The 26,712-nt window shown below is 44.2% G+C and overlaps 2 protein-coding genes across 5 annotated transcripts in view; one reads left to right on the top strand and one right to left on the bottom strand.

The window, feature by feature from the left end:
- MTOR (mechanistic target of rapamycin kinase) overlaps positions 1-26,712 on the bottom strand; it is a 123,112-nt gene that overhangs the window by 62,224 nt on the left and 34,176 nt on the right. For 3 of the 4 annotated variants that reach the window (XR_015555858.1, XM_014783863.2, XM_087446829.1), the window contains exons 21-28: positions 25,168-25,335; positions 24,552-24,664; positions 24,077-24,251; positions 22,672-22,764; positions 21,841-21,987; positions 17,264-17,406; positions 14,016-14,178; positions 13,734-13,879 (exon numbers count right to left, since the gene is read on the bottom strand). Coding sequence is in view for 3 of the 4 variants with exons in the window: in XM_014783863.2 (XP_014639349.1) it covers positions 13,734-13,879; positions 14,016-14,178; positions 17,264-17,406; positions 21,841-21,987; positions 22,672-22,764; positions 24,077-24,251; positions 24,552-24,664; positions 25,168-25,335 (1,148 nt within the window). In the remaining variant the exon portion in view is untranslated. The remainder of the gene's footprint in view (positions 1-13,733; positions 13,880-14,015; positions 14,179-17,263; positions 17,407-21,840; positions 21,988-22,671; positions 22,765-24,076; positions 24,252-24,551; positions 24,665-25,167; positions 25,336-26,712) is intronic. The other variant, XM_004425578.3, reaches the window with a different exon arrangement.
- Positions 467-6,798, top strand: ANGPTL7 (angiopoietin like 7). The gene is made up of 5 exons (XM_004425579.3): positions 467-1,257; positions 3,689-3,789; positions 4,382-4,576; positions 5,217-5,415; positions 5,651-6,798. Exons 1-5 carry the CDS (start codon positions 888-890, stop codon positions 5,818-5,820), a joined length of 1,035 nt encoding a protein of 344 aa, XP_004425636.1. The 5' UTR covers positions 467-887; the 3' UTR covers positions 5,821-6,798.

Raw genomic sequence — 26,712 nt, 5'->3', positions numbered from 1 at the left:
GCAAATCCTGTGGATACAAACAACAAAGTCTTTTTTTGCTTCTTAAGAGATTTACTCTATCCTTCTATTTCTAGAGCTGTTTTAAGTTGGAAATTTTCAAATGTGAGCTAGTGTTAGATCCAGGTTGAATGAGGGTTTTATAAAACAATGAATGATAATCAGAGAAAGAAATAACCAAGCCTTGTTAAAAGCACATTCAGCAAAATGTCAAAATATACCAGATCCTCGTATAAATAGCACCGATTACATTAACAGGTCTCCCTCAGTGAGTAGAGTCTTATTCCCAACCCTCTTTGCCTAGCTTATGCTCACTCCACGGTTATATAACCTTTAGAATGGAATGTGGAAATTCTTCTGACCCTGCTCTGCTTGCTGATAGAGCTGAGCCAGTGGCTGGCAGGGGTATAATCTAATAGGCAAAACTGGAAACACACGAATTCAGTCCTCTTGTCTCAGCCCACAGGCTGTGCAGGCAAGGAAAGAAAGACTGGGCCTCATCTCCCTCCTCCCCTCCTCTGGCCTAAGTTTACGCTGACTTCACCCAACAGGCACCTAACCCTCCCAGATGAGCTGGGAGGGGCTAAAGCGCCATGCCCAGCCATGGTGGGAGTGGAGGTGCAGGCAGCAAACAATATTTAAGATGCTGAGTTTGTAGGGGATTCAGGCTTAGGAAGGAAAGCTATAGGATACCCAATTAAGCTGCACTTTCAGAAACTCAAGATTTGAGAAAGGCTAGCAAAGAGCAAGGCAAGAGAGAAAACAATAAAGTCGGAAGCCCATCAAGAGTGAAAGGGTAAGGTTACAATTAGCTGCAGTTCTGCAAACCTTAGCTGGCCATATCCAGATTCCCCCAAAGGAAGATCCTTCCTCACCCAGGCCCAAGAAAGATGCTGAAAAAGACTCTCTCAGCTGTGACCTGGCTCTGTATTTTCGTCGTGGCCTTTGTCAGCCACCCAGTGTGGCCGCAGAAGCCCCCTAAGCTCAAGACACCTGCACAGCTCAAAGTGGCCACCTGCTGCGAGGAGGTGAAGGAGCTCAAGGCCCAAATTGCCAACCTAAGCAGTCTGCTGAATGAACTGAGCAAGAAGCAGGAGAGGGACTGGGTCAGCGTGGTCATGCAGGTGATGGAACTGGAGAGCAACACCAAGCGCATGGAGTCGCGGCTCACAGACGCCGAGAGCAAGTACTCCGAAATGAACAATCAGATTGACATTATGCAGCTGCAGGCAGCGCAGACTGTCACTCAGACCTCAGCAGGTAAGGAGAACGTGTCCTCACGCTACTCACTACCTTCCGCCTCAAACAGCCAAGCATCTCTCACCTACAGCATTGCTTCTAGATAACTTGGTTGTGAGAATGAGTACTGGGGGTTCTTTTGGGGTATACTTTCTTGGGTACATGCCACTGACTCTATTTTCTCTTTAGTAAAGGCTTATAGGGTATTTCTTTTGATTTCTAATGTTGTGTGAACTTACCCAGTACCTTCACAGGTCTCTCATCACGCAATGTTTCAGCATATTGAATGTATGAATTACCTTCCTGGAGCACAGAGAGATTGTGTGCTTTGCCCAAAGTCACGCAGCAAATCTTAGAAACAGCGTTCAAGTCTCCTGATTGGTTCACTTCCTTACCCAGAGCTGACAGGCTATACCCTCAGTCCTAAGGAAGTAGGAATGAACACTAAAAACATAACATCTGCTGCTCTGGAAGCAAAAGTTTTGCCAAAAACAGTTCTCTCTTGTCTCTAAGATTTAGTGGAATGGGCATTAATGAAAATTTGTATCTTCTCTCTGCAAACCTAACTCTTCTCACGGGCTCAGAATTAAGCGTATAGACACTGCTCACAGCCATTTGAAGAATTTCTTTGTGTTCAGGAGAGAACAGCCTCCTGTAGGTTCCTCAATTCCGACATTTCTATTTTTTCCTATGATCTCAGATACAATTCTCCCTAATAGTAAAGGAAATAAGAAAATGCAATGCTGAAATCTGGATTTTTAGTAGGCCCAAAATAAGACACATAATGTTTTCTTGTGCAAAATAACTTTCAGTTTCTGGTTAGCTTGGCTCAGGCACGCCAAGGTGAATGTATTGTTTAGAGAGAAATTTGGTTTTCTGAAATTATCAGGAAATTATTAGTTGTAAGGAGCATATCCTATAGATATGTCATTTCTTGCTGATATAAAAACTTTTGGTCCAAGTCAAAACAAGTCAAAAACCAAGTCAAAACAAAGAATAGAACAAGTCACTGATAACCTTCAGTTCAAATGAAGAAAAAGCTTTAACATGAAATAAGCTTGAAAATTCTGTTACGTGTATAAGCCACTTTCGAAGCATGTACTTCCTGACCCTCAGTTCAGGACTGAAAAGGTATTCTTAGGCCATTTTCCACGCAAGCGAGTCCTGAGTTGGTCTGTGAGATGGAACTAGACGCGCGGAAGACCAGGCCAGACAGAGGAACCTGACCGTGCACTTCCCGCTCCTCCAAACGGGACTTGCTCACCTCCCAGCGGGGAGTTCCCTGGGGGTCAAATGCAGCTCTCCTGCCAAGCCTCTTACTCCTCTTGCCCAGGACATCATTCCTTATTTTTCTTCTCTTTTACCAGGTGCTGGGTCACCTTTATACTCTAACCAGGTAGCCCCTTGGAGAAAGCAGTAAGTTGATGTTTTCATCAGTAATAGGAAACGAAGAACTCTGAGGGCAAAGGCCAGTGTCCCCGTCCCCTCCCACAATGTGCTCTGCCTGGGACAATTCTCAGGAGGAATTGCTACGGCCTGCCATCTGTGTGCTCTTCTCTAAAAGGCCCAGCGCAGTGTTCACCAGGAAAAGAATCCCCAGATACAGAGGGCAGGAAGCATCTTCCCGACAGCAAGAGTGCCCGCTCTCTGCATCCTAGCAGGAAGGCCTCTCTTCCACAATGCTCTTCCATATTTAGAAGAGGGAGACAAAATCAGGCATAAAGCAGTAGCTCCCAGGGCAGCCGAGGAAGCATTTAAATCAACCCCAGAGTGAACACCAGCCTGTCCAATTCTCTCACTTCCTTGTTTTAATAACACTGCCAGCGGAAGGCCTCCAAGCTTCCTCAGGGTGTTTGCGTTTTCATGTTAGAATCGAGCAGTGTTAGATTAAGGGGGGAAAGACTGTAAAATCTATCTCCCTTAATTAGGGTCCTAGTAGGCAGACAGTAGCCACTACCTCTGAAAAACAACAAAAACAAAGAAACAAACTAGGAAACAACAACAAAACCAGACTCTATGAGATACTCATGACTTATTTGGCAATAGAGGCTCGCTGTCCTAGAAGGTGAATTTATTAAATAGGAGCATCTGTTACGTGGCCCTCACACATCGTAATGTTTCCAGAATTCATGGCCTAGAACTACAGCAGGATAGTTTATTTCTGAGTTAACCTGAAACCACCTGCTGATTGACCTGTTGAGGCTATCCAGGTGAAGGGCTTCCCCACCCCTCAGCCTCACCACCAGGGAAGCCAAAATACATCCCCTCTTGGTCTCTCGATGCCCGCCTCTCCCAAATCCAGACCCTGCCTACTAATGAACACCCATGTGAATTTCACGGTAGAAATGAAGTCTCAGTTTTTCAACTTCCAATTTAGATACAGCAGGAATGCCTGCTTGCCACGGAGCCCCTAGGTTTGGATGCTCACCCCCGTGGTCTGCTCCTTTTGTAGATGCCATCTATGACTGCTCGTCCCTCTACCAGAAGAACTACCGCATCTCTGGAGTGTATAAGCTTCCTCCCGATGACTTCCTGGGCAGCCCTGAGCTGGAGGTAAGGTCTTCACTGCCCATGTTCTACCATCTGTTCTCCACCCCTCAAAGGGCTGGGAACAACAGGGCTAGTCACAGACTAAAGGAAAAGAAACTCAAGACAGAGAAGCAAACATATCAAATATGAGACAGCTGTCCAAACACTCAATTTATGGGGGGAGAAAGTCTAAGCATCTGTTTTGCCCCTTTGAATCATCAACCAAATAACAAACCTTCTAACCTAATTAGATAATTCTATAACCACCACCTAACTGGTTGAAATCTCTTGTCACGTCCTAGAGCACTTATTCTTTGGGGAAGGAGAAAAAAGAGAACATGTAGGGAGCATATCACAAGTATCTGGATTTTCTTTCCTCTCAACTGTATGTACACTTGCCCCCATCCTCAATTTTGAGAATTCTTTCTCAGCAGACCACCCCTCTGCCCCAGCTCGCCAGCACTGGAGTAGAATGCTGCTGTCCGAGCCAGTACAACTGTGGAAGTGCACACATCCACTGGCTCTGCGGGGATGGGAGAAAGGTAGGGAGGCCCGCCCTCACACTCCTGCTGCCTGCCTCTGCGGGTCCCTGACCAGAGCATCCTCTCTGCTCCAGGTATTCTGTGACATGGAGACATCAGGCGGCGGCTGGACCATCATTCAGAGACGAAAGAGTGGCCTTGTCTCCTTCTACCGGGACTGGAAGCAGTACAAGCAGGGCTTTGGCAGCATCCGTGGGGACTTCTGGCTGGGGAATGAACATATCCACCGGCTCTCCAGAAGGCCAACCCGGCTACGTGTGGAGATGGAGGTGACTACAAGGCCTGCGCCCCTAGGACTTGATCAGGCTGCCACACCCAGCTGTGCACAACTCTGGGGGCGCTATTCCTATTCTTATTCACTATAGGCTTGTATATTTATTATAATGGTTTTCCTGGAGGTTGCAGTACAGTCAAGGAAGAGTAGGTTTCTCCTAGTTTTCATAAACCTGAGGCTGTAGGTACAGAGGAAGAGGCTGGACTCAGGCCAGAGCACAGTGACCCAAGAGTCACCTGGGCTGATACACTGTGGCCCCTGCTCTGGCCTGGGGCACAAGGTCCTCTATGCGCAAACCTTACTGATACCGGTTGGCAACCCTCATCAAAGGCCTTGAAGCATCACCATATTCTCAAATTACTCTTATGACCTCTCTGAGTGGGATACAGCAAAAACACACATCTATACCTTACAGAGAGGGACGTGAAGGGACAGAGAAAGAGAGACTAATCACCGCCACATGGTGACTCAGGAGAGAAGTTTGATCTAGGACTCCTGTTTTCTGATTCCCAGGGTAGTGGGGTAAACAAGGAACAAAGCCTTACTAGATTCCCAGCAGTAAAAAGACGTATGGCTGTGGGCTGGAGAGAGAGAAGAGGTGCAGTTTTTCTAAGGCTCTGCCTCCTCCCTGACAGGACTGGGAGGGTGACCTGCGCTACGCTGAGTACAGCCACTTTGTTTTGGGCAATGAACTGAACAGCTATCGCCTCTTCCTGGGGAACTACAGTGGCAACGTGGGGAAGGACGCCCTCATCTATCACAACAACACCGCCTTCAGCACCAAGGACAAGGACAACGACAACTGCTTAGACAAGTGCGCACAGCTCCGCAAAGGTGAGCTTGTGGGGGCGGGGGGCAGGTTCAAGTGTAAGCCCACAGTCCCACTTGAGGAGAAAGAGTGAATTTACAACTACACAGCTAGGATTCTGGCTTTGGTATTTCTTTTTGACATCGGCTCTAACTGCTTAGCTACTGCTCAAAAAAACTTCACAAATCCCTGAAGTCCAGTCTCTCAGCTATTTCCAAGGGGAGGACACACTCAGCTCACTAGCACTGTTTCCTGGGCCAGGTGGATACTGGTACAACTGCTGCACAGACTCCAACCTCAATGGAGTCTACTACCGCCTTGGAGAGCACAACAAGCACCTGGACGGCATCACCTGGTACGGCTGGCACGGGTCCAGCTACTCCCTCAAACGAGTGGAGATGAAAATCCGCCCAGAAGACTTCAAGCCCTAAAAGGAGGCCTGCTGTGGAGGAGGGCTGGAGAAATGGAGACAGATGGAGGCTGCACAAGGGTGGAGAAGGAGAGGAAGAGAGCCTAGACAGGGTGGGGGTGGAAAATGGCCTATAATCTCCCCTGAAAGAGTAAGTCTCTGGGCAGCACAAAAAAATTATATGTACCAAGGATGTTACAGTAAATGGGATGAAGTATTTAATTAACACAGTGGGTCCTGACACATACTTCTCAGGGGGCTGGCCTGAGTGGGCTCTCTGCCTGCGATCTCTGACACAGCAGCAGCTTCTCTTTTCCACATGATTTTTCTGTAAAAAGAATAATCGTGAGACCACTTGATCCATTTACTCTAAGGCCTAAATTATGTGAGGGCAGAAAACAAAGCCCTTTGCTAAAAAGAACCATACTGTTTTGATTCTCCAGGAGAGGTCCTGGTGTTAGAGAAAGGAGTGAAAGAGTAGGGTGCGGGAAAGGAGTTTCTATTTTTAAATCCAATAAAATTACCTTCAGTCTCCGTGTTGTTTTTAAAATGACAGAAACGGTTCCGCTGGAGGTGAGCTGGCCCAGGCTGGACCTGCTTGGAGGAAACTCCAGGGCACTGAGCCTTGCAACTGGCCTCTGAGCACCTCCCCTGCTCGGCCTCAATCAGGCATAGCACTAAAGGCAGGTAGTTGGTCTAGTGGCGGCTGGGGAGCGCCAAGAGGTGGTAGGGATAAGTCCGTTGTGGATGCTTGTATAAAACTGCCTTAAAATATTCACAGTCAATATGGATATACCTATTTTTTATTTACTCTGTAGGAAAAGGGCTCAAAGAGCTTCCTCTTCTATCTTATCTATAAAAAGTGGCTAAAAAATGAAGGTAGATGACACTACGGTTAATAATTCATGCTGTATATAAGCATTTTGCTTTGTAAAAATAAAATATTGTAGTTTGTTTTAAATGCTTCAAGTTTCTTTCTCCTTCTACAATAAACTTTTAAAATGTGTTTGTTTTTAAATGATTATCCTTACCACTTAAAGCATGGTAAAAAGTAGAAGTGAAAAATCAGAGGGCGAGCAGTAAGAAAGACTGAGTTTGTTGCAGTCTTCAGGGAAACCAAGGGAGGAGCAGGAAGCCAAAAATGAAAAAGCGAGGGACAAAAAGGGCAGCAGCCACTGCTAAGAGGTCAGATTCTGGCATACCCACCTAACCCTGACAGAGGCCAACGCCTCCACTGGCTTCATAATACTTTGCAAACCAACACTCCCACTTTCTACTTGAACAAACTAACACATATGGAGAGGGAAAATATCTTTAGCCATAACAGATGTCAAATAATCTTGACCTTCAGGAAGGCATTTTTCCTTGCCAAAAAGAACCACTCCCTCGAACCAGTCAGTATAAGGTGAGCCATTATTCTTCCTCAGTATTTTCTACTGTACCCACAGTCCTTTGATTGTTGGGAACCTACTTAACCTTAAAAACAAGAACCTTGGGGATTTTCAAAGAAATAAAGTGAGTAGAGGAGAAGTACACTGCAGAAGGGCATCCCATGGGACAGGCATTCAAACAGAAACTTCCTAAGGCAGGCAGCGCAATCAGAGATGCTCAGCAGCCAGCACAATACTGCCAGGAAGAGAAGATAAAAAGATCAGGGAGTTAAAAGGAGATGAAGAGGAGAAAGTGTAAGATGCCTATGGCAGAAGCAGCTAAAAATTCTCTCTCTCATCTCCTATATACTCCACAACTAAAAAAACTGAGGCTCTAGGCAACAAAAGCTAGAATAAACAAGTGGGACTACCTCAAACTAAAAAGCTTCTGCACAGTAAAGGAAATTGTTTAAATCAATAAACTGAAAAGGCAACCTAGAAAACGGGAGAAAATATTTGCAAACCATAACCCCTCATAAGGAGTTAATATCCAAAACATATAAAGAACTCATACAACTCAATAGCAAAAAAGCCAATAATCCAATTAAAAAATGGGCAAAGAATCTGAACAGACATTTTTCCAAAGAAGACATCCAAATGGCTAAAAGGTACATGAAAAGGTGTTTAAAATCACTAATCATCAGGGAAATGCAAATCAAAACCACAATGAGATATCACCTCACACCTGGTAGGATAGCTATTATCAAAAAGACAAGAGATAATAAGTGCTGGCGAGGATGTGGAGAAAAGGGAACACTTGTACACTGTTGGTGGGAATATAAACTGGTACAGCCAGTTTATACTATGGAAAACAGTATGGAAATTCCTCAAGAAATTAAAAATAGAACTACCATACAATCCAGCAATCCCACTTCTGGGTATATAGGCCAAGGAAACAAAATCACTATCTCAAAGAGATATCTGCACTCCCACGTTCATTGCCGCATTATTCATAATAGCCAAGATATGGAAACAATCTAAATATTCTTTGACAGAGGAATGGATAGAGAAAATGTGATACACACACGATGGAATATTATTCTGCCATAAAAAAGGAAATTCTGCCATTAGTGATAACAGCAATGAATCTGGAGGGCACTATAAAGACAAATAATGTATGGTATCACTTATTTTTGAAATGTTAAAAAAAAAAGTTGATTACATAGAAACAGAATAGAATGGTGGTTGCCAGGGGATGGGGGAATGGGAAATGGGGAGATGCAGGTCACAGGACACAAACTTGCAGTTATAAGGTGAGTAAGTTCTGAGGATCTAATGTGCAGCATGGTGACTATAGTTAATAATATGGTATCACATATTTGAAATGTGCTGAGAGTAGATTTTAATTAAGCATTCTCACCACACACACAAAACAGAGTTAAATATGTGAGGTGAGGGGCCGGCCCCGTGGCGTAGCAGTGAAGTGCGCGCGCTCCAGTGCTGGCTGCCCAGGTTTGGATCCCGGGCGCGCACCGATGCACCGCTTGTCAGGCTATGCTGTGGTGGCGTCCCATATAAAGTGGAGGAAGATGGGCACAGATGTTAGCCCAGGGCCAGTCTTCCTCAGCAAAAAGAGGGGGATTGGCATGGATGTTAGCTCAGGGCTGATCTTCCTCACAAAAAACCGTGGCTTAGTGGTTAAGTGCGCACGCTCCGCTGCTGGCGGCCCGGGTTCGGATCCCGGGCGCGCACCGACACACCGCTTCTCCGGCTATGCTGAGGCCGCGTCCCACATACAGCAACTAGAAGGATGTGCAGCTATGACATACAACTATCTACTGGGGCTTTGGGGGATACATAAATAAATAAATAAAATTATTAAAAAAATATATATATATATGTGAGGTGATAGATGGTTAATTATCTTGATCTTCATAATCATTCCATAATGTATATCAAATCATGTATATTTTACATATATACAATTATATTTGTCACTTATTCCTCAATAAAGTTGGGGGAAAAAAGCATCTATATTGTACCAATCAAACCCATAGTTGCTGAAATTTATACATATTTTTTATATGCACAATTGAGAAACTGAAGTATCAACTTTTTCTGACAGGTTAATGTTGAAAATAAAATGTTACCATAAAAAAACCTCAAAAACAAAAACTGAGGCTTTAAGTCAGCCTCTGTGGTTTACTTCACCCTTCTGAGAGAACTTCTGAGAGAGGGGGGCAGAGGGAAAAGGGAGAGAGTTGTTAAAGAACACACAGACTATGCCCAGCCACTTCACCTACAGTGGTGCAAATTCTGACAGTAACCAGCACTTTTCAAGCACCTCTTCTGGTGCAGGTTGACGATAGATACCAAGGATTCAGAGATGAGTACAGCACAGTCTCTGACCTTAGAGAGGACAGGACCACCAGGAACCAAGAGGAGAGCTCAGTGTCACTCCTGAAGGTAAAGAACATTTTGTTCTGACCACATCCTCTAAGATTTGTAAGAGAAGAAGGTATGAAAAGTATGAAAAAAAACAGGCCTGATGGGCAGTTGTCAGAGTTGCATGTCCACCTAGTAAGCACTGTCCCCTGTTTTTATTTTTAATTCTGTAGATGTCTCAGATTTTTTTTTTTTTTGCTGAGGAAGATTTGCCCTGAGCTAACATCTGTGCCAATCTTCCTCCTTTTTTGCTTGAGGAAGATCAGCCCTGAGCTAACATCTGTGCCAATCTTCCTCTATTTTCTATGTGGGTTGCCACCACAGCATGGCTGACAAGTGGGGTAGGTCCATGCCTGGGATCCGCACCCGTGAACCTGGGCTGCCAAAGCAGAGTGCGCCAAACTCAACCACCAGGCCACAAGACCAGCCACCAGAAAATTTTTTAAAAAATGGGATTACTTGTCAGGGGCTTGGCAGTGAAAGCATCCAACTCTGAGCAGCCCCTCTCTTAGCGTGAGAAAGGAAAGCAGGTGCTATAAAATGAATGTGTGTGTCCCCCTCAAATTCACATGCTGAAGCCTAATTGCCAAAGTGATGGTATTTGTTTGTTTGTTTGTTTTGTGAGGAAGATCAGCCCTGAGCTAACATCCGTGCTAATCCTCCTCTTTTTGCTGAGGAAGACTGGCTCTGAGCTAACACCTATTGCCAATCCTCCTCCTTTTTTTTTTTTTCCCCCAAAGCCCTAGTAGATAGTTGTATGTCATAGCTACACATACATCCTTCTAGTTGCTGTATGTGGGACGCGGCCTCAGCATGGCCGGAGAAGCGGTGCGTTGGTGCGCGCCTGGGATCTGAACCTGGGCCGCCAGTAGCGGAGCACGCGCACTTAACCGCTAAGCCATGGGGCCAGCCCAAGTGATGGTATTTGGAAGTTGGGCCTTTGGGAGGTGATTAGGCCGTGAGGGTAGAGCCCTCATGAATGGGATTAGGGCCCTTATAAAAGAGATCCCAGAGAGCTTGTTCTCTGCTTTCCACCATCTGAGCACAAAGAGAGAGGTCAGCAATCCAGCAAGCCAGAAGAAGGTCTTCATCAGAACCCAACCATGCTGGCATCCTGATCTTGGACTTCCCAGCCTCCAGAACTGTGAGAAGTAAGTGTTTGAAGTTTAAGTCACCCAGTTTATGGTAATTTGTTACAGCAGCCTGAACAGTCTAAGTCAGCAGGCCACCAGCCCTTACCCTAATGCTATGGGCTGACCAAGTAAAAGCTGTATGTGTGTGTGTTTTTCCAAATAATCCAATACCCACCTAATCCTCTGTTCCCTTAAGAAACAATTATACTTACTGAAATATATGAGCTTTGAGGAGATGGGGGTAGTTTATACTGTCTCAATGTTAGCCTTGGTTTGGGGATTATACATGGAATTTAATTTGTCCTAGAGCAGATAGGAAAAATGTTAATAGGTAGGAAGACTGACAGATTGATCTAGCAGTGAGAGAACAACATTCTCAGCAGAGCACAGCTTTTTAAAACAAAAACAAAAACTAAGAAACAGCTGTGCAAAGATATTTTTGTGCACAGTTAACCTGATTGTTTCAAAGAGAATTTTAGGAAATTGACTCAAATGTATATACTAGAATAACCTTTAAAAAAGTAGACATGTGGCCAGCCCAGTGGCGTAGTTGTTAAGTTCATGTGCTCTGCTTCGGCAGCCCTGGGTTGGTGGGTTCAGATCCCGGGCGCGGATCTACGCACTGCTTATCAAGCCATGTTGTGGTGGCATCCTGCATGTAAAGTAGAGGAAGATGGGCACAGATAACGCCCAGGGCCAGTCTTCCTCAGCAAAAAGAGGAGGATTTGCAAAGGATGTTAGCTCAGGGTTAATCTTCCTCGCCAAAAAAAAAAGTGGATAAATGGTGAAGGGAAAGTAAGAGTAGGAAAAATAAAATAAAGCTGGAGAGAGGAGGGCAGTAGACCAAACAGGTAAGATGTCTGTAATTTGTTAGAGGTGGGCCAGGAAGTGAGCTGCGAGCTCTCCAGCAGCCATTGTGAGGAAGGGAATTCAATCTATCACTGAAGAGCAATGTTCCCAACACTGAACCAAAGTAGTGGCTCAGGGACCTACAACTACCAATGGTCTCACCCTGGGGGAAGTTTCCACGAGGCTCATCCAGAGGGCTGTGGGAGTGCTGAGAGCATTAACAGCAGCTTTGCCTAAGGTTGTTTCCTAAACTTTCTTCAGTGAAAAGGATGGCAGAACATCGTAATGGTGCTTAGAAGAACCAGTTTTACAAAATCAGTAGGAAAAGCTGCAAATGGAAACAAAAAAGAAGCGTACCGGGAATATCTGGGAGACCAACTGAAATGAGGCAAAACTGCAAGCTGAGCTGAATTAGGCTGGGAAAAAACCACACAGCTCAGAGCAGCGGCTTCACCTGGGAACAGAGGCTCTTACTTGTTTGTTTTCTTAAAGTCAAGATCAATCTGCAAGGAATACTGAGGACTTATTTTCAATTATATTGGCTTAAGAAGTTAAACAACCTTCTTAAACACTTTTCCAGGGCTCTGACTCTATCTTTCTACTACAAATCTGTACAAACATTAATGCTTCTACGATTGACTCAATTATGGGGAAAAACCTGGGGTGGGATACTGACAGTTTCAGACAGGTATCAAAGAGAAAAAGGTTAGCAAGGAAATTAATGTGCAAAACTAGTTATTTGACATTGAAGTCATTATATTCATGAAGCATGAATGGACGGGTGGGAGGAAGAAATGCAGGTTTTCACATTTGCTGTGCCTAACTTATAACTGAAGCCTACGCCACAGGATGGCATGTTTATAATTGTTCCTATATGATATTTTATTTTATTTTATTTTTTGTGAGGAAGATCAGCCCTAAGCTAACATCCATGCTAATCCTCCTCCTTTTGCTGAAGAAGACCGGCTCTGAGCTAACATCTATTGCCAATCCTCCTTCTTTTTTTTCCCCCAAAGCCGCAGTAGATAGTTGTATGTCATAGTTGCACATCCTTCTAGTTGCTGTATGTGGGACGCGGCCTCAGCATGGCTGGAGAAGCGGTGCGTCGGTGCGCGCCCAGGCCGCCAGTAGCGGAGCACGTGCACTTAACCACTAAGCCACGGGGCCGGCCCCCCATACGATATTTTAGAAATCAACTTTCTCTCAAAGTCCAATTTATTTGGGCAAAAACATGATTCTATTTCTATTTTTTGGGTCACTTTTTAAAGTGTTTAAAGGAACGCTTTTTAGCATTTACTCAAAAGTAGAGCCAGCAGAGAACTTGGCTACTTGATTTCTCAAGTGAAGAAAGCTCCATACACAGCAGACTGTTTCAGCCACAAACGAGGTACTTATTAGCTGGGTGATTTTTCCCTAAACCCTCTGTAGCGAAATAATCAACATGTTAGCACTTACATGAAGATAATTAGATCCCAGAGTTAATATTCTCTGTTAATCATTAGGGGAAGTGAACAGTTCTTTAGGAGCAGGAGCTAATATTTCAGGTTGCTTGTAATTTCATAACAGCAGCAAATTTATTAAACAACCTATTTTTTCTATACCCAGAAGATCAAAACCATCTTATGAGAGGACAGAACATAACCAAATCAGGGGAAAAGACCAATGAATCTCAGACTTCGTTCTGCCTTTTATACTCATAGAACTCCAGAGGAAGAAGACTCAGGCACCAACATATTTATCAATAAAACCCCACCCTGCCTTTGGGTGACCTTTGAGGCACGGGAACCAGTACTTCCTACTCCTATCCCAGAGAGTGCTATCTAACTCAGACATAAAATCTGTCTTTCCTAGGCTATTGCCACAAAATTGCTTCTAGACTGATTTCATTGGGACAAGCAAGCATAGGTTGGAAAACACCAGGAGCCCATGTACTAAGGGTCAACAGAAATGACAATTATGGTACAAATACTGGGGAGAGCCATCTGCAACCACTTCTCATTTAAATGTACTGGCCAGACCCGACGGCAGATTTCACAGAGCGGAAGTCTCCAAGTGACTCCAGTGAATTGGCACCAGGCAGTGGGAGAAGAGAAGTCATTTTAGATGAAGGCAGCAATTAAAAAGGGTTTGCAGCCTACCTGATGAGAGACTCTAGGATGGCAGGGGTGGGACCTTTCTGGAACTCCAGTTCTTTGTAGTGCAGTGCTTTGGCATATGCTCGGCACTTGGCAGCCCTCTCACCCAGCAGAACAATGCCATTGTCGTCTCTCAATGGCAGGGGGCCCTAGAGGAGAGCAGAAGCCCACAGCATAGGAACATGGCAGACAGGGCACAAACAAGAGTAGGCTGCATGGTGCTTCTTCTCTCCCACCAGCTGGTTCCCTGTCAGGCTGCATCTGGACAATGGGGAAAAGTCTCACCTTGTCACTGTGTTCCATGAATTCAGCCAAGTTTAAGAGGGTTTGTGTGACTTCAGCGATGTCCTGTGAGGTGAGGGCCAACTCGATGCTTCTGATAAGTTCATCCTGTTGGTCTTCATTCAGTTCAGACCAGCAGGACACAAATGCAGCGTTGAAGAGATCCCTGAAGGCAGAGAGGAGCACAGAAAGATATTGGTAATGCCTCTTGTGCCTCTGCCTGGTGCCACAAAGTCACATCTACCAATCTACTCCAGGCATTATTGACTTCGATTATACGTATAGACTAGTGCTGTCCAGCAGAACTTGCTGGAAATGGTCTATATCTTCCCTGCTCAATATGGTAGCCACTGGTCATTGAGCACTTCAACTGTGGTGTGACTAAGAAACAGAATTTTAAATTTCATTTAATTTTAGTTAACTTAAAATAATCATATGTGGCTAGTGACAACTATTTTATAGCAGGTATAGACACTGATATACAGGGAACTGTGTGTGGGGGCAGGAGGAGAAAGAAGGGCAAAGAAAAGTAACTTGTCTCCACAGGTACATTTCATGGCAGTTTTGCAACATTTCTCTTCATTGGAGGGGATGACAGAATGGGGACTTCTAACATAGAAGTTGGCATTAACAGATTCAGAAGATGATAATCTTCAAATGATTCTTGGGATGCTTCTTAGGCAATGTCCAAATTCCAAAGATCAGAACTGGCAAAAGCAGCACCTGCTATTGCTTTTCGAATGATAACTAGAACCCTTAGTTGGATGGTCATAAATAAAATGACAACAGAACTTAAGAAACTAGAAGCATTAGAAAATAGTATCCAAACCGCTAAGTCCTAAAAGATTCTCTAAGTGAATCTCTAACAGCTGGAGCCTTACAAAGACCTGGAACTAGAGGGGCCGTTTCTAAGATTACTACAACTATTTTAAATCACTACAGCATCACATGGATGGACACACTTGCTACCCCTGACATCTGAACTTTAATCCTATCCCCTCTTTTATGGTGAATGTTGGGGTAGGGGAGTTGGAAACTACAGGATATGCATATAATGTATGGGTTTAGCATTTGATGCCCCTACATATACATTTTGTTACATACTAAAAAGGTTAAGTCGGACCAATGTATATAATTTTGCAATCTGATGGAAAAAATAAAATTTGAAATTAAAAGGATAACATGAAGACTGAAAGAAGTCCTAAGGAAATTAAGAAATAAGCTTTCTGATCTAGATCTGAGGCCACATTGGATCCCAAATGAATATATTTGGCACTAAGGGGATAAACACATATATGCATGTTATCACAAGCCTTTTGGATGACATTGTGCTCAGAAGTGACATGGAACAGAAGAGAAGTACTTTATATCAGCTGAGCATATGAAATCTGCACACTATGGAAAGAGGAAAATCCTAGGAAGTATTTTTAAAGCATTAAAAAAATACTTCAGGGGGCCACCCCGTGGTCTAGTGGTTAAGTTTGGTGCACTCCACTTTGGCGGCCCAGGTTTGGTCCCTAGGTGCAGAATTACACCAGTCGTCGGTGGCCATGCTGTGGCAGCAATTCATATACAAAATGGAGGAAGACTGGCACAGATGTTAGCTCATGGTAAATATTCATCAGCAAAAAAAAAAAAAAAACTTGGAAGAAATTAGATGAATCAAATCATGGCATCAAAGCAACAGTCTCAGGGACCATCACTCTCCTGCATCACCCTCCAAACAGCAAACCAGCTGCACTGATGAAAGTGAAACAAAATGCACTGTTTTTTGATTCTTGTTAATGAGGACTGTTTGTTAATTAAACCACTACTTTATGGCTCATTATGAGTAATAATTGTCCACTGTAGAAAAATTTGGAAAATAGAGAAAAGAATAAAGAAGGAAATAATCACTCCTCCAACCTTCCTAGAGATAATCATTGGTTTTTTTTTGTTTTTTTTTTTTTTGAGGAAGATCAGCCCTGAGCTAACATCCATGCCAATCCTCCTCTTTTTGCTGAGGAAGACTGGCCCTGGGCTAACATCTGTGCCCATCCTCCTCCACTTTATATGGGACGTCGCCACAGCATGGCCTGACAAGCGGTGCGTCAGTGTGCACCTGGGATCCAAACCCGGGTTGCCAGCAACAGAGCGCACACACTTAACTGCTAAGCCACAGGGCCGGCCCCGAGATGATCATTGTTATATTACTTTCTAATCTTTTTCCTATGTACACATATTTTTAATAGTTGAAATCATACATTTATGCCATTTTGTATTCCATTTTATTCACTTATACTGTAAATCTTTTACATGTATTAAATTTTTTTATAAACCAGATTTATAATGGCTGTTTAAGATTTATTATTTAAAACAGTATTTTTTATGGTAAATTCTATTTTCCAAAGATGGCTGCAACAGCATCTCCTATTCCATACGTATCTTCTAGAATCTTGCTACTCCCCTATCAAGAGGTGGCATGCAAGTCTCCTCCCCTTGAACCTGAGTGGGCCTTTGTGACTGCCTTCAACAACAGCGTGGCAGAAATGACACTATGAGGCTTCCAAGGCTAGGTCATACAAATACCAGGCACTTCTGCTTCATTCCCTCAGGGACACTTAGTCTTGAACTCAGCCAGTGTTCTGCGAGGAAGCCCAAGCAACCCACAGAGTGATCCACGTGGAAAGAAACCAAGGTCCCTAGCCCAGGCTGAGTTTCCAGTCGACAGTCAGCCCCAATTTGCCAGACATGTGACTTAGCCATCTTGAAAGTGGATCCTCTAGCCCCTGGACAAACACCCCCACTGATGCTGTGTGGAGAAGAGACAAGCTGTCCCCACAGGTCCTGCCCAAACTGCAGATTCATGAGCAAAATAAATGACTGTTGTTGTTTTAGACCAGTAAGGTTGGGGGTATTTGTAATGCAGCAATAAATAACTGGAATATCATTATTATTAGAAACAGGTTATATTAAACTATTACATAGTTGTTTTTGCAGTTCTAAATAACTTTGTAATTAAAATTCTGGACCTAAATCCACTAAGGAAAGGTCTACTAGCAAGATTAAGATGAATGCTTTTCCTGTGATATGAGCTTGCTCAATTTGCCTTTTTCTTTATCCGCCCCCCCCCCCAAGTTAGCAAAATTAAAAATACTAGCCGTTTTACTATTCTTGCTAATAAAAACAAATTCTTATATATTGTTTTCTATGTGTTGACCCTCTTGATCCCAATCTGAAGCTGGGAAGAAGGGAGCCCTGATACACCATACCTGGCCATCGGGTTGTAGGCCTGAGCCAGGGCCCAGCAAGAGCGCAGGGAGGGTGACGAGGAGTCCTTCAGCAGCTCCAGACTCAGCCGCCTCAGCCATTCCAGCCAGTCGTCTTTGGAGACCCTTCTGGCAGCTCCCCAGGCCTGTAATCCCCCAGGCGACAACTGAAAACCGTTAGCTTCAAGGGCCAATTGTAAAGAGCCTTCATCTATTTAACGATTATTCTACTTTGATTTATAAAATTATACCTCTCATGATAAAACTCCCTCAGAACACAAATATAAAAGAGTAATATTTAATTAAAAGCCATAAAACAAAACCTCTGGAATATAGCACAATATAGCAAAAGACTGTTTTACAACTCATTGGTGCTGGACTCAATCAGCAAAGCAGAGAGCTCTACAGACCCAGAATGGATGGCAACTGTCACGCTCAGAGAGCGTTCAACAAAGCCTAACGGCCTCCAGCAGTAGGTACGGGCCCTGGGCACTCTGCTTGAGGACACTGGCTCATCTTACAACAAAGAGTCACACAGGGAGAGGGAAAATGCTCAGGTTCATACCATCAGGAATCATGTTGCACTCAGGTGGGCAGCGAGCCCAAAGCACAGGGCACTATAGTGGAATGAGACAAAAGGAGCTGAACAGATTTAATTTTTAATTTCTAATTTATCCCCTCCAATTTTCCTCAAAACCCTGAGCTCTCCAGGCATCAAGAGTTACTACCAGGGGCAGCTTAGGGAGGCGGATGGAAAGACTCAGGCTCTGGAGACGGGCAGTAGAGTTTAGTGGCCAACAACCACACTCCAGGGCTCAGTGGCTTGAGTGCAAAATGCCAGTTATCTAACTTACTGGCTGTTTGACCTTGGGCAAGTTACTTAACTTCTCTGTGCCTTAGTTTCCTCATTTGTAAAATGAGGATAATAGTTCCCATCTCATAGGGTGTTGTAAGGATTAATTAAGTTAATAAGTTTAACAGATTTATAACAGTTCCTGACACAAAGTTAGTGCTGTATATGTGAGTGCCTGTTACTCTGAAGTTAGAAACACCTGGTTGGAATCTTGGCTCTGCCACTCAGCAACTGTAGCACCCTGGGCAAATTACTTGTATGCTGCATCTGAGCCTTGGTCTTCCTCATCTAGGGATAAGGTATCTACAGGGCCTAGGTGGAATAGATGAGCAAAAAATGGTTGCTATTATTATCAAAATGACATCTCTTTGAACTGGCATAGTCCTAATTACTAAAACCCTAACTTTTAAAATATATTCGTAAAAGATTTTTCCAGCAGAACAGGCATTGATCCTCCCTAAACTAGGGAAATTGCCTAAAAGCAGAAGTTCTCAAGTGAAGTGGTCCAGGGAGTGAAAGAGACACATCAACAACTCAACCCATCACCCGCTGGGATAAACTGGAGATTTGCCGTGGTTTGTGATGAGTTACCGGGTGACATTAAGCAAACTATTATTTTATGTCAGAAACTGAAGTAGAGATATTAGAAGAGACAAACTGAAAAACGACATGAAGGATTCTCACTGACCATATATTGAGAACCCCTGAACTAGAAGGAAGAGTGACACTAGATACTAAAGACTTGACTTTTAGACCTTGTTCTGCTGAACGAAATGGGAACACCAAGGCCTTTTCTATCCATAGGTTTTTGGCTTCCTCCCTACGCAATGGGTCTCTGGATAGCTGTACTGTAGAACATGGCATTTTTAAGAGTTGGACATACACAGGGGCTGGCCCGGTGGCGTAGCGGTTAAGTTCACGTGCTCCGCTTTGGTGGCCCGGGGTTCGCAGGTTCGGACCCCAGCCGTGGACCAATGTACTGCTTAGCCGTGCTGTGGTGGCGTCCCATATAAAGTAGAGGAAGACGGGCACGGATGTTAGCCCAGGGCCAATCTCCCTCAGCAAAAAGAGGATTGGCAATGGATGTTAGCTCAGGGCTAATCTTCCTCACAAAAAAAAAAAAAGAGTTGGGCACACACAAAGAAGTATTACTATACAAGGAAATATTACTGTGATGTGAGGTGGAGCCTGGGGAAGGTGGAAGCAGCTCAGCACAATGGTTAAGAGTCTGGGCTCTGGAGTCACACTATCTAGGTCAAATCCTGGCTCCACCCTTTACTAGCTGACACTGGGCAAATTATTTAAACTTTCAGTGCCTCAACGTCCACACTTGTATAATGGGGACATTAATGGTAGTACCTAACTCATACGGTTATTGTGAAGATTAAATGTGTCAATAGACATAAAGTGCTCACAAATGTTGGTAGTTGTTATTGCTATCGTTACTGTTGTTACCATTTGATAAATGGTAGCAAATAGGTATTCAAAAACCCTTAGCTTAATGGACAACTGCACAATCTATCAAACAGGCTAAGTCCCCACATGGGCCTTTCCCGCTGCATGTAGGTTACAACATAATCGACTCTCAATTCTCTGGGTTCTGTAGTAAGTTGTTTCAAGACCAGCTAGTTTCCTCTCGCCCGCCCACCCCACCCCCGCTGCCGACTGCCTCCTGTGGTAACACTGGTGCAGGCGGATGGAATGCCAGTTTATCTGTTTAGAAGGTAAGCCCAAACAGATTATCACAAGACAGTAAAGCTGCTGAACATCCTGGAGGGCATTCTAGAGGTATCTAATAAATGGTTTTTATGTTTTCTGTACCATGTAAATCGTCTATTAGCACAGCCAATAGAAAGGTGACTGGGGTGGCAAATTGTTATTTTGAAAACTAGTTAAAACTGACAAATATACCAATTCCTAATTATCATCACATGAATATGTGAAAGTACAACCTACTTTTCATTGGAAATGGATCTGAGACTTAGCTGTGGAGGATTTTGCTTAGGGTTTTTGAACGTGATCTGTTCTCTCAGGTGAGATAAACTAGAGATTCTTTCTTTACTGTTTGGCAAAGTTTATGCTTATTTTTCCAAGTCCTGAGTAGAAAGCAAAACTTCCTGGAAGAAATTAGACTACTGGGGAATTTCCTAAAATAGAGACAGCAAAGCTCTAAAGCAGGGTGGCCAGCTGCCTAGTTGGAAGGACATTCTGAACCGAGGCAGACTGTAAACATCTGGTGGAAATGTGTATCTGGCCTCCTTGCCCGGCCTCTCCCTCAAGTGTAAGGTGTCAGTAGGGTGGCCTCAACAACTGCTTGGGATGCCAGGTGACTGATGACTTTTTCTTCCTCCTGAAGGCTCAGAATATACAAAATCTACAAAGGGAAAGCAGCTTCACTCCTGATCCAGGGATATCTGAGCACTTCCATCTTAAATCATCAAACGTTTCTCAGCAGTGGTCACTTTACAGCTGTCTGTGCGGGTAAAGAGGGGCACAACCGTCAGTAATAAACCCCGTGTTCCGAAGCTGTGTGTGAGTACACAGGTCTGTGTTCAAATCTTTATGGGCTTGGCCAAAAGAAGAGAACCAGTCAGCTGGGACCCAGTCCTGCCCAGCTCTTTACCTCTATCTGCTGCTACAAATGAAGTGCAGCTGCCTTGGGTCAGCTACTAATAAAGGAAGAAGAATACTATGTTGAAGTCCAAACTGGGAGCTGCTTACAGTCACCGGAAGCACTAAAGGCTAAAGCAAAATGTGGAAAATGAGCAACCTGGTATATTTATTTAAAAGTCAGGGACATAACTATGATTATTCTGCTCAGATCCATTAGAGATGCTTTGAAACTGCTTATTTATTTTATTTATTTATTTTTTTGTGAGGAGGATCAGCCCTGAGCTAACATCTGCCAATCCTCCTCTTTTTGCTGAGGAAGACTGGCCCTGGGCTAACATCTGTGCCCATCTTCCTCCACATTATATGGGACGCCGCCACAGCATGGCTTGCCAAGCGGTGCATCAGTGAGCGCCCGGGATCCGAACCGGTGAACCCCGGGCCGCCGCAGCGGAGCGCGCACTTAACCGCTTGTGCCACCGGGCTGGCCCCGAAACTGCTTATTTTAAATGGATGGCCAGTGGCATACATGGTGAGAAGCTAGTTATATCCCAGGTTTTGGTCAGCATAGAGAATTCAGTACTTATCTGCAAAGACATAAAACCTCACTACTCAAAGTGTGGTCCATGGACCAGCAGCATCAGTGTTACCTGGGAGCTTGACAGAAATGCAGAATATCAGGCCTGACTCGGACCCATGAATCAGAATAAGCATTTTAACAAGCTCCCCAGCAGATGGTAAGCCCAACAAGTCTGAGAAGTTTGGGAAGCACAGCTTTCAAGAGCCTGCATCAGTCTCAGTGCTAACTAGGTACTCACTGGTTGTGCTCCGTTCATACAGAAAATGAGAATGTTATCTGCAACAAAGCATTCTACTATCAAAGCTCCAAGGGAGCACAAAAGGACACTTTGTTCTTTTCCTTCTATTAAAAAAAATTTACAATTCAGACATCTGGAGAAAGACAAAATGACCTAAGTTCATGGTATACAGATTCTCAGAAAAACGCTTGGGCTGCTTTTGCTTGTTTTAAACTGAAGGTAACAAGAGCTGAAAGTTCTGAACAAGACAGAAGAGCAGGGCTCTCCTTTCCAAGACCCCCGGGAAACCATAGACCTGCCTTTTGGAGGTTGATGGTGCTGACGTGCAGTTTCTTCATGGGTCCCGTTTCTACTGGTCCACTAGCCAATGCATCCCCTTGGCCACTCCTCAGCATTCGATGCTGGTAAATCAAAGGGTCCTCTTCTTCATCAGCAAGGGTGTATCCCTGCAACCAGAGATTTATGGAACAAACCTACAACTCCACTGGATGCTCCCAGTTTAGAAAATATCCTTAAACCTTGGGAGGTTCACATCTTTTGGAAGAGACAGGATTTAGGTATGGCTCCATGTATGGGCAAAATGAATCACAAGTGGGCTGTATTCCCCACTGCAGACTCGTCTTTCTTGACCAGTGACAAGCACTGACTTCGTAGTAAGAGCATGCAACTGACAAATATGAAACAACTGTGAGCAGTGATAAAAGTGATGAAAAGCAGGGGTAGCAAAGAGCCTGCTGCCTGTTTTTGTACAGCCCAAGAGCCAAGAATGGTTTCTACATTTTTAAATGGCTGAAAAAATATCAAAAGAAGATAAATATCTTGCAACATGTGAAAATTATTAGAGGATCATATTTTGGTGTCCATAACAAAATTTTAGTGAAATGTAGCCAGGCTCGTTGGTTTACATGTATGCATACGGCTGCTTTCAGGCTGCAATGGCAGAGCTGAGTAGTTACAACAGAGACGGCACAGCCTGCAAAGCCGAAAAAATTTACTATCTTTACAGAAGAGGTTTACCAATCCCTAGTTCAGAGCTAAAAAGCTAGATATTCTCCCACAGCTAAGATGACAAACATATCAATTAAGAAAGACAATGGGGGACTTTGAAACCGAAACGAAGCGCAGTTCACCTTGACAATTCTGCAGATGAGCACATCATAGCGCTGATGGTTGATTCGGTGTCGCACAAGAACTTTATTCACCATTGGGATGAAAATTTGGTACTGCAACAGGAGAGGGAAGAGATCAGAAACCATCACTTTGGAAAGTAAAGAAAAGAATATTACCACCACTATATTATAGCTGTTTCTTCTGGGTTTTGGGCTAGCTCTGTGGTATTCAGAAGAATCACTTTTTACCCTCCTCCTATAATCCTAGTCCCCACCATCTTCCACCTGGGTTACTGCAACAGCCATTGTAATGGTCTCTCTGCTTCCACCCTGGGCCCAGTCCATTCTTCCACAGAGCACTGAGAATAATCATTTAAAAATGTTTGGTCAGATCATAGTATTCCTGTGCTGAAAATCCTCCAAAGACTTCTACTCTTGCTTGGAGTAAAAGCCAAAGGACTTACAATGGCCTACAATAGTATGTGCAAATTTTTTTTTTTTTATAATTTTATTTATTTATTTTTTTTCCTCCCAAAGCCCCAGGAGATAGTTGTATGTCATAGCTGCACACTCCTCCAGCCGCTCTATGTGGGACGCGGCCCCAGCATGGCCGGAGAAGCGGTGCGTCGGTGTGTGCCTGGGATCCGAGCCCGGGCCGCCAGCAGCAGAGTGCGCGCACCTAACTGCTAAGCCACGGGGCCAGCCCAGTATGCAAATTTCAGTGGGCATCAGAATCACCTGGAGGGCTTATGAAACCAGAAATCACTGGGCTCCACAGCCAGAGTTTCTGGTTCAGTAGGTCTGGGCCGAGGCCCGAGAATCTGCATTTCTAACAAGTTCCCAGCTATGTAGATACTGACACTGCTTATCTGGGGATCAGTTTCCAGCCCCCCCCCACATATCTCTATGACCTTTTCCAAGGACTTTCCCCCTCGCTCCCTCCTCTGAAGTCGCACTGCTCTCCTGCTGTTCCTTGAACCCTCCAAGCATGCTGCCGTCTAGCACCTCTGCATTTGCTATTCCTTCTGCCTGCATCCCACTCTCTGGGCCTGGGCCTTTATTTAGGTCTCTGCTCAAATGTCAACTTATCAGAGAGTTCTTCCCCGTCCACCCTAAATAAACAGCATCTCTTCCCACTCCCTCACATCACACTTATGAGACAAACTATTAGCTTTGCTTCATTGGAATGTAAGCTTTGTGAGAACAAGAACATCATTCTGTTTACTATGTTATCCCCAGAACAGCACTTAGACCACATAGGCAGCTCAATAAATATTTGCTGAATAAATGAAGGGGAAAAAAGTGCAAACAATTCCTAAGCCTCTGACAGTGGCTGAGACCTACAGACTAACCAATGGAGAAGTTCACCAAGTCTTTTTCACCAAGGCAGGCAGAAGAGCACGCTTGTTTAGGACTCCTGTCTCACCTTCTTCCCCAGCTGAAAGACGAGTGAAGACAACGTGTCCATGGCTGTGGGACGCAGTTCTGGGCTCTGGTCCAGCGTTCGAACAATCGGGTGAATGATCCGGGAGGCATAGTCAGTGAAATCCAGGGACTCTGTCAGGCGGTCCACTGTCTCTAATGCTGCCCTACAACAATCACTAACATACAGTAATTGCTAACAACGGTCCCTAAGTAAGAGAAGTGGCTGAGGGTTACCTTAACAATCAGCACCGAATGGGAAGGAATGGCTTCTGAGGTATTCTGGGTGACATGGATCCAATATATATTCCAGTGGGATGGGGACAGTTAAGATTTCCATAAAACTGGGACATTTCTGGACTAAAATACTGGGAGTTGAAATAAAAAAATAGAAAGATGGCCTGGGAACTTAAGAAAAGGACATTTTCAACAAAAGATTAAAAGCTGTTGATTGTGAGTTCCAAAGGGCAGGTGCTTACTTTCGAGATGGCAGTGGAACTTCAGGGGCATCAAACAACTTCACGATCGGGGGCAACAACAAGTGCAGATAGTCATCCAGGTTGGCACCAAACAGCTGGATCGCAGCCAGCAGCTGCAAAAGGGAAGCAAAACGCAGAGATGAGCAAATCCAGCCGGGTATCAAGTATTTAAGTACCTGCAGGGGACAGTGGGCTGGATAATTCAAAATTCTATGGGGACTCTGAAAAGCCTTATTGAGTGGCTTTGAACTACATTCTTTTGTAGCACCTTTTCCCCTCATTTTATTTTGCCTATGTATTACTTTGCTTTCTCTGAGCTTATTTCAACTGATAAGGAAACTGTCACTGAATAATAGAGAAAATTGTTTTGGGATAAAACATTTACCCAGAATAGTCCATTAAAGGAGACAAATATAAAGATAATCAAAAGAGGACTGTAAACATTCTTTAGACTGTAAACTGCATGCATTGGGTATTAGATTAGAAGTCCTTGGGTTTGGTCTTGTGGATCAAACATCACCCTGTCACTCCGAACAGGGTCTTGCTCCTTAGCTGACTATCCAGGAACTCTGAGGGATGCTGGAAATCTCTCTAGAGAATGCCCTGGGCTACTCACCTTGATGGAGACGATGCGGCCTGGGCTGTTGTCGTGCATGAAGACGCGTAGCATGTGCGGGATCAGCTGGGGCAGGTAGAGCTTAAATTCACCCCCAAGAGCTACCACAATTTGCTCAATGAGAAGAATGATCGTGCTCTGGATTGAGGTGTTCATGACCCAGAATTCCTATACAGAGAGAAGAGATAGAAGAGCAAAGCCAGGTGCCCTTGTGCTGAAATATGAACCAAGGAACTGAGATGGCCAAAAAAAAGGAGAAATATATTGAGCACAGTCTGCCTCAAGATGGACTCCTCCTCTATCCTCCGCTCCCTGGGCCTCCTTGAATCCTATGTCACAGTCACAGTGAACAAATTAAACTGCATTTCCTCAAATGCACCAGGCTACCTCGCTCCTCTGTGCTTTGCTCATGCTGCTCTTCACCTAGAAGCCCACCTCTGGCTGAGCTAAGCCCTGTCTTCTAGACCTGGCTCAAGCCTCACTTCTCCTCTGAAGGCTTTCCTGTTCTCTTCCCATTATCCACTTTGGGTCCCTCTGCTCTCCTCTCTTCTAGCACCCGTAACACTTAATTTTCTTTGCCACCCTCCCTCTACTAGTCTGTAAGCTAGTTAATGGCACCTCTGTCTCCCCAGCATCTAGCAGAGCACCTAGCATATTCCAGCCATCCAAACGCATGTTTACATTCACTCGAATGATTTACTCCACGTCACTTGAGCTCTCAAGCCGTCCAGGGTGGACTCTTCACTTTGGGTACCACCTGGTCTCTACCAGAGGGCAATTCCAGTATTAACAAGATTTCCTGCCCTTTCTCGATTTAGAGCTTGCTAGATAGCATCTGACATCTGTCCCATATTTTCAGGCCTGGACAGTGCCACAAAAGGAGCATTTTTCTACGCCCATATAATTATATTTCACATAAGTTACTAAAATAAAAACTTGGCCAACTGGCCACAGATCCTGCCTCAGTACTGCAAGGCAAATGGTCCAAGTCTCCGACTCCAGGAAAAGCTGTACTTTCAAATCAACTGAAAAAGACAGTTGCCTACTGCCTTCTTTAAAACCTCCAGAGTGGGACACAATAATAGGAAACTCTACTAATGATGGCAACACATGCATATTAATACTCTTGGGACCCCAAATAATTGAAAGTAGAAGTCAATGGAAAAAAAAGGGTAACTCCTCAGATGAAAGGCTTTATAGAAGCCTAAGGTATTTTTATTAAAAAAAAAATTTTTAAGCATAATAGTTTAGAAAGTAAAAACCATACTAAAAGATGCTGGTAAAACTTTCTCTCTGCTTGGAGAGAAAAATATTCTCAAAAAAGCTATTTTCTCTAAATAAAAAGCTTTACCAAAGAAACACCACAGATTTTATGGCCTCCACACTTTGTCTGATGTTCATTCACTTGGACCACACTGTGCCTTCTTTAGAGAAAGCCCACCTACCTCCCCACTGCATTCCTATCGGCTCCTCACAGGGGTTTCTCTACCTCAAAGAAGTCAGGCAGCCTGCCCAGGGACGTAGGCTGGATCACTGTTCACAAAG

Source organism: Ceratotherium simum, chromosome 22, assembly GCF_057802395.1.
Source record: "Ceratotherium simum simum isolate JZ-2026a chromosome 22, ASM5780239v1, whole genome shotgun sequence".
Lineage (NCBI taxonomy): Eukaryota > Metazoa > Chordata > Mammalia > Perissodactyla > Rhinocerotidae > Ceratotherium > Ceratotherium simum.
This window is presented reverse-complemented; position numbering and strand designations above follow the sequence as displayed.

Excerpts from the sequence above, each read along its gene's own strand:
- ANGPTL7 (XM_004425579.3), top strand. The coding sequence starts at position 888 with ATGCTGAAAAAGACTCTCTCAGCTGTGACCTGGCTCTGTATTTTCGTC. Across the intron at positions 1,258-3,688 it reads TGTCACTCAGACCTCAGCAG|ATGCCATCTATGACTGCTCG; the intron begins GTAAGGAGAACG and ends CTCCTTTTGTAG. Across the intron at positions 5,416-5,650 it reads GTGCGCACAGCTCCGCAAAG|GTGGATACTGGTACAACTGC; the intron begins GTGAGCTTGTGG and ends TTCCTGGGCCAG.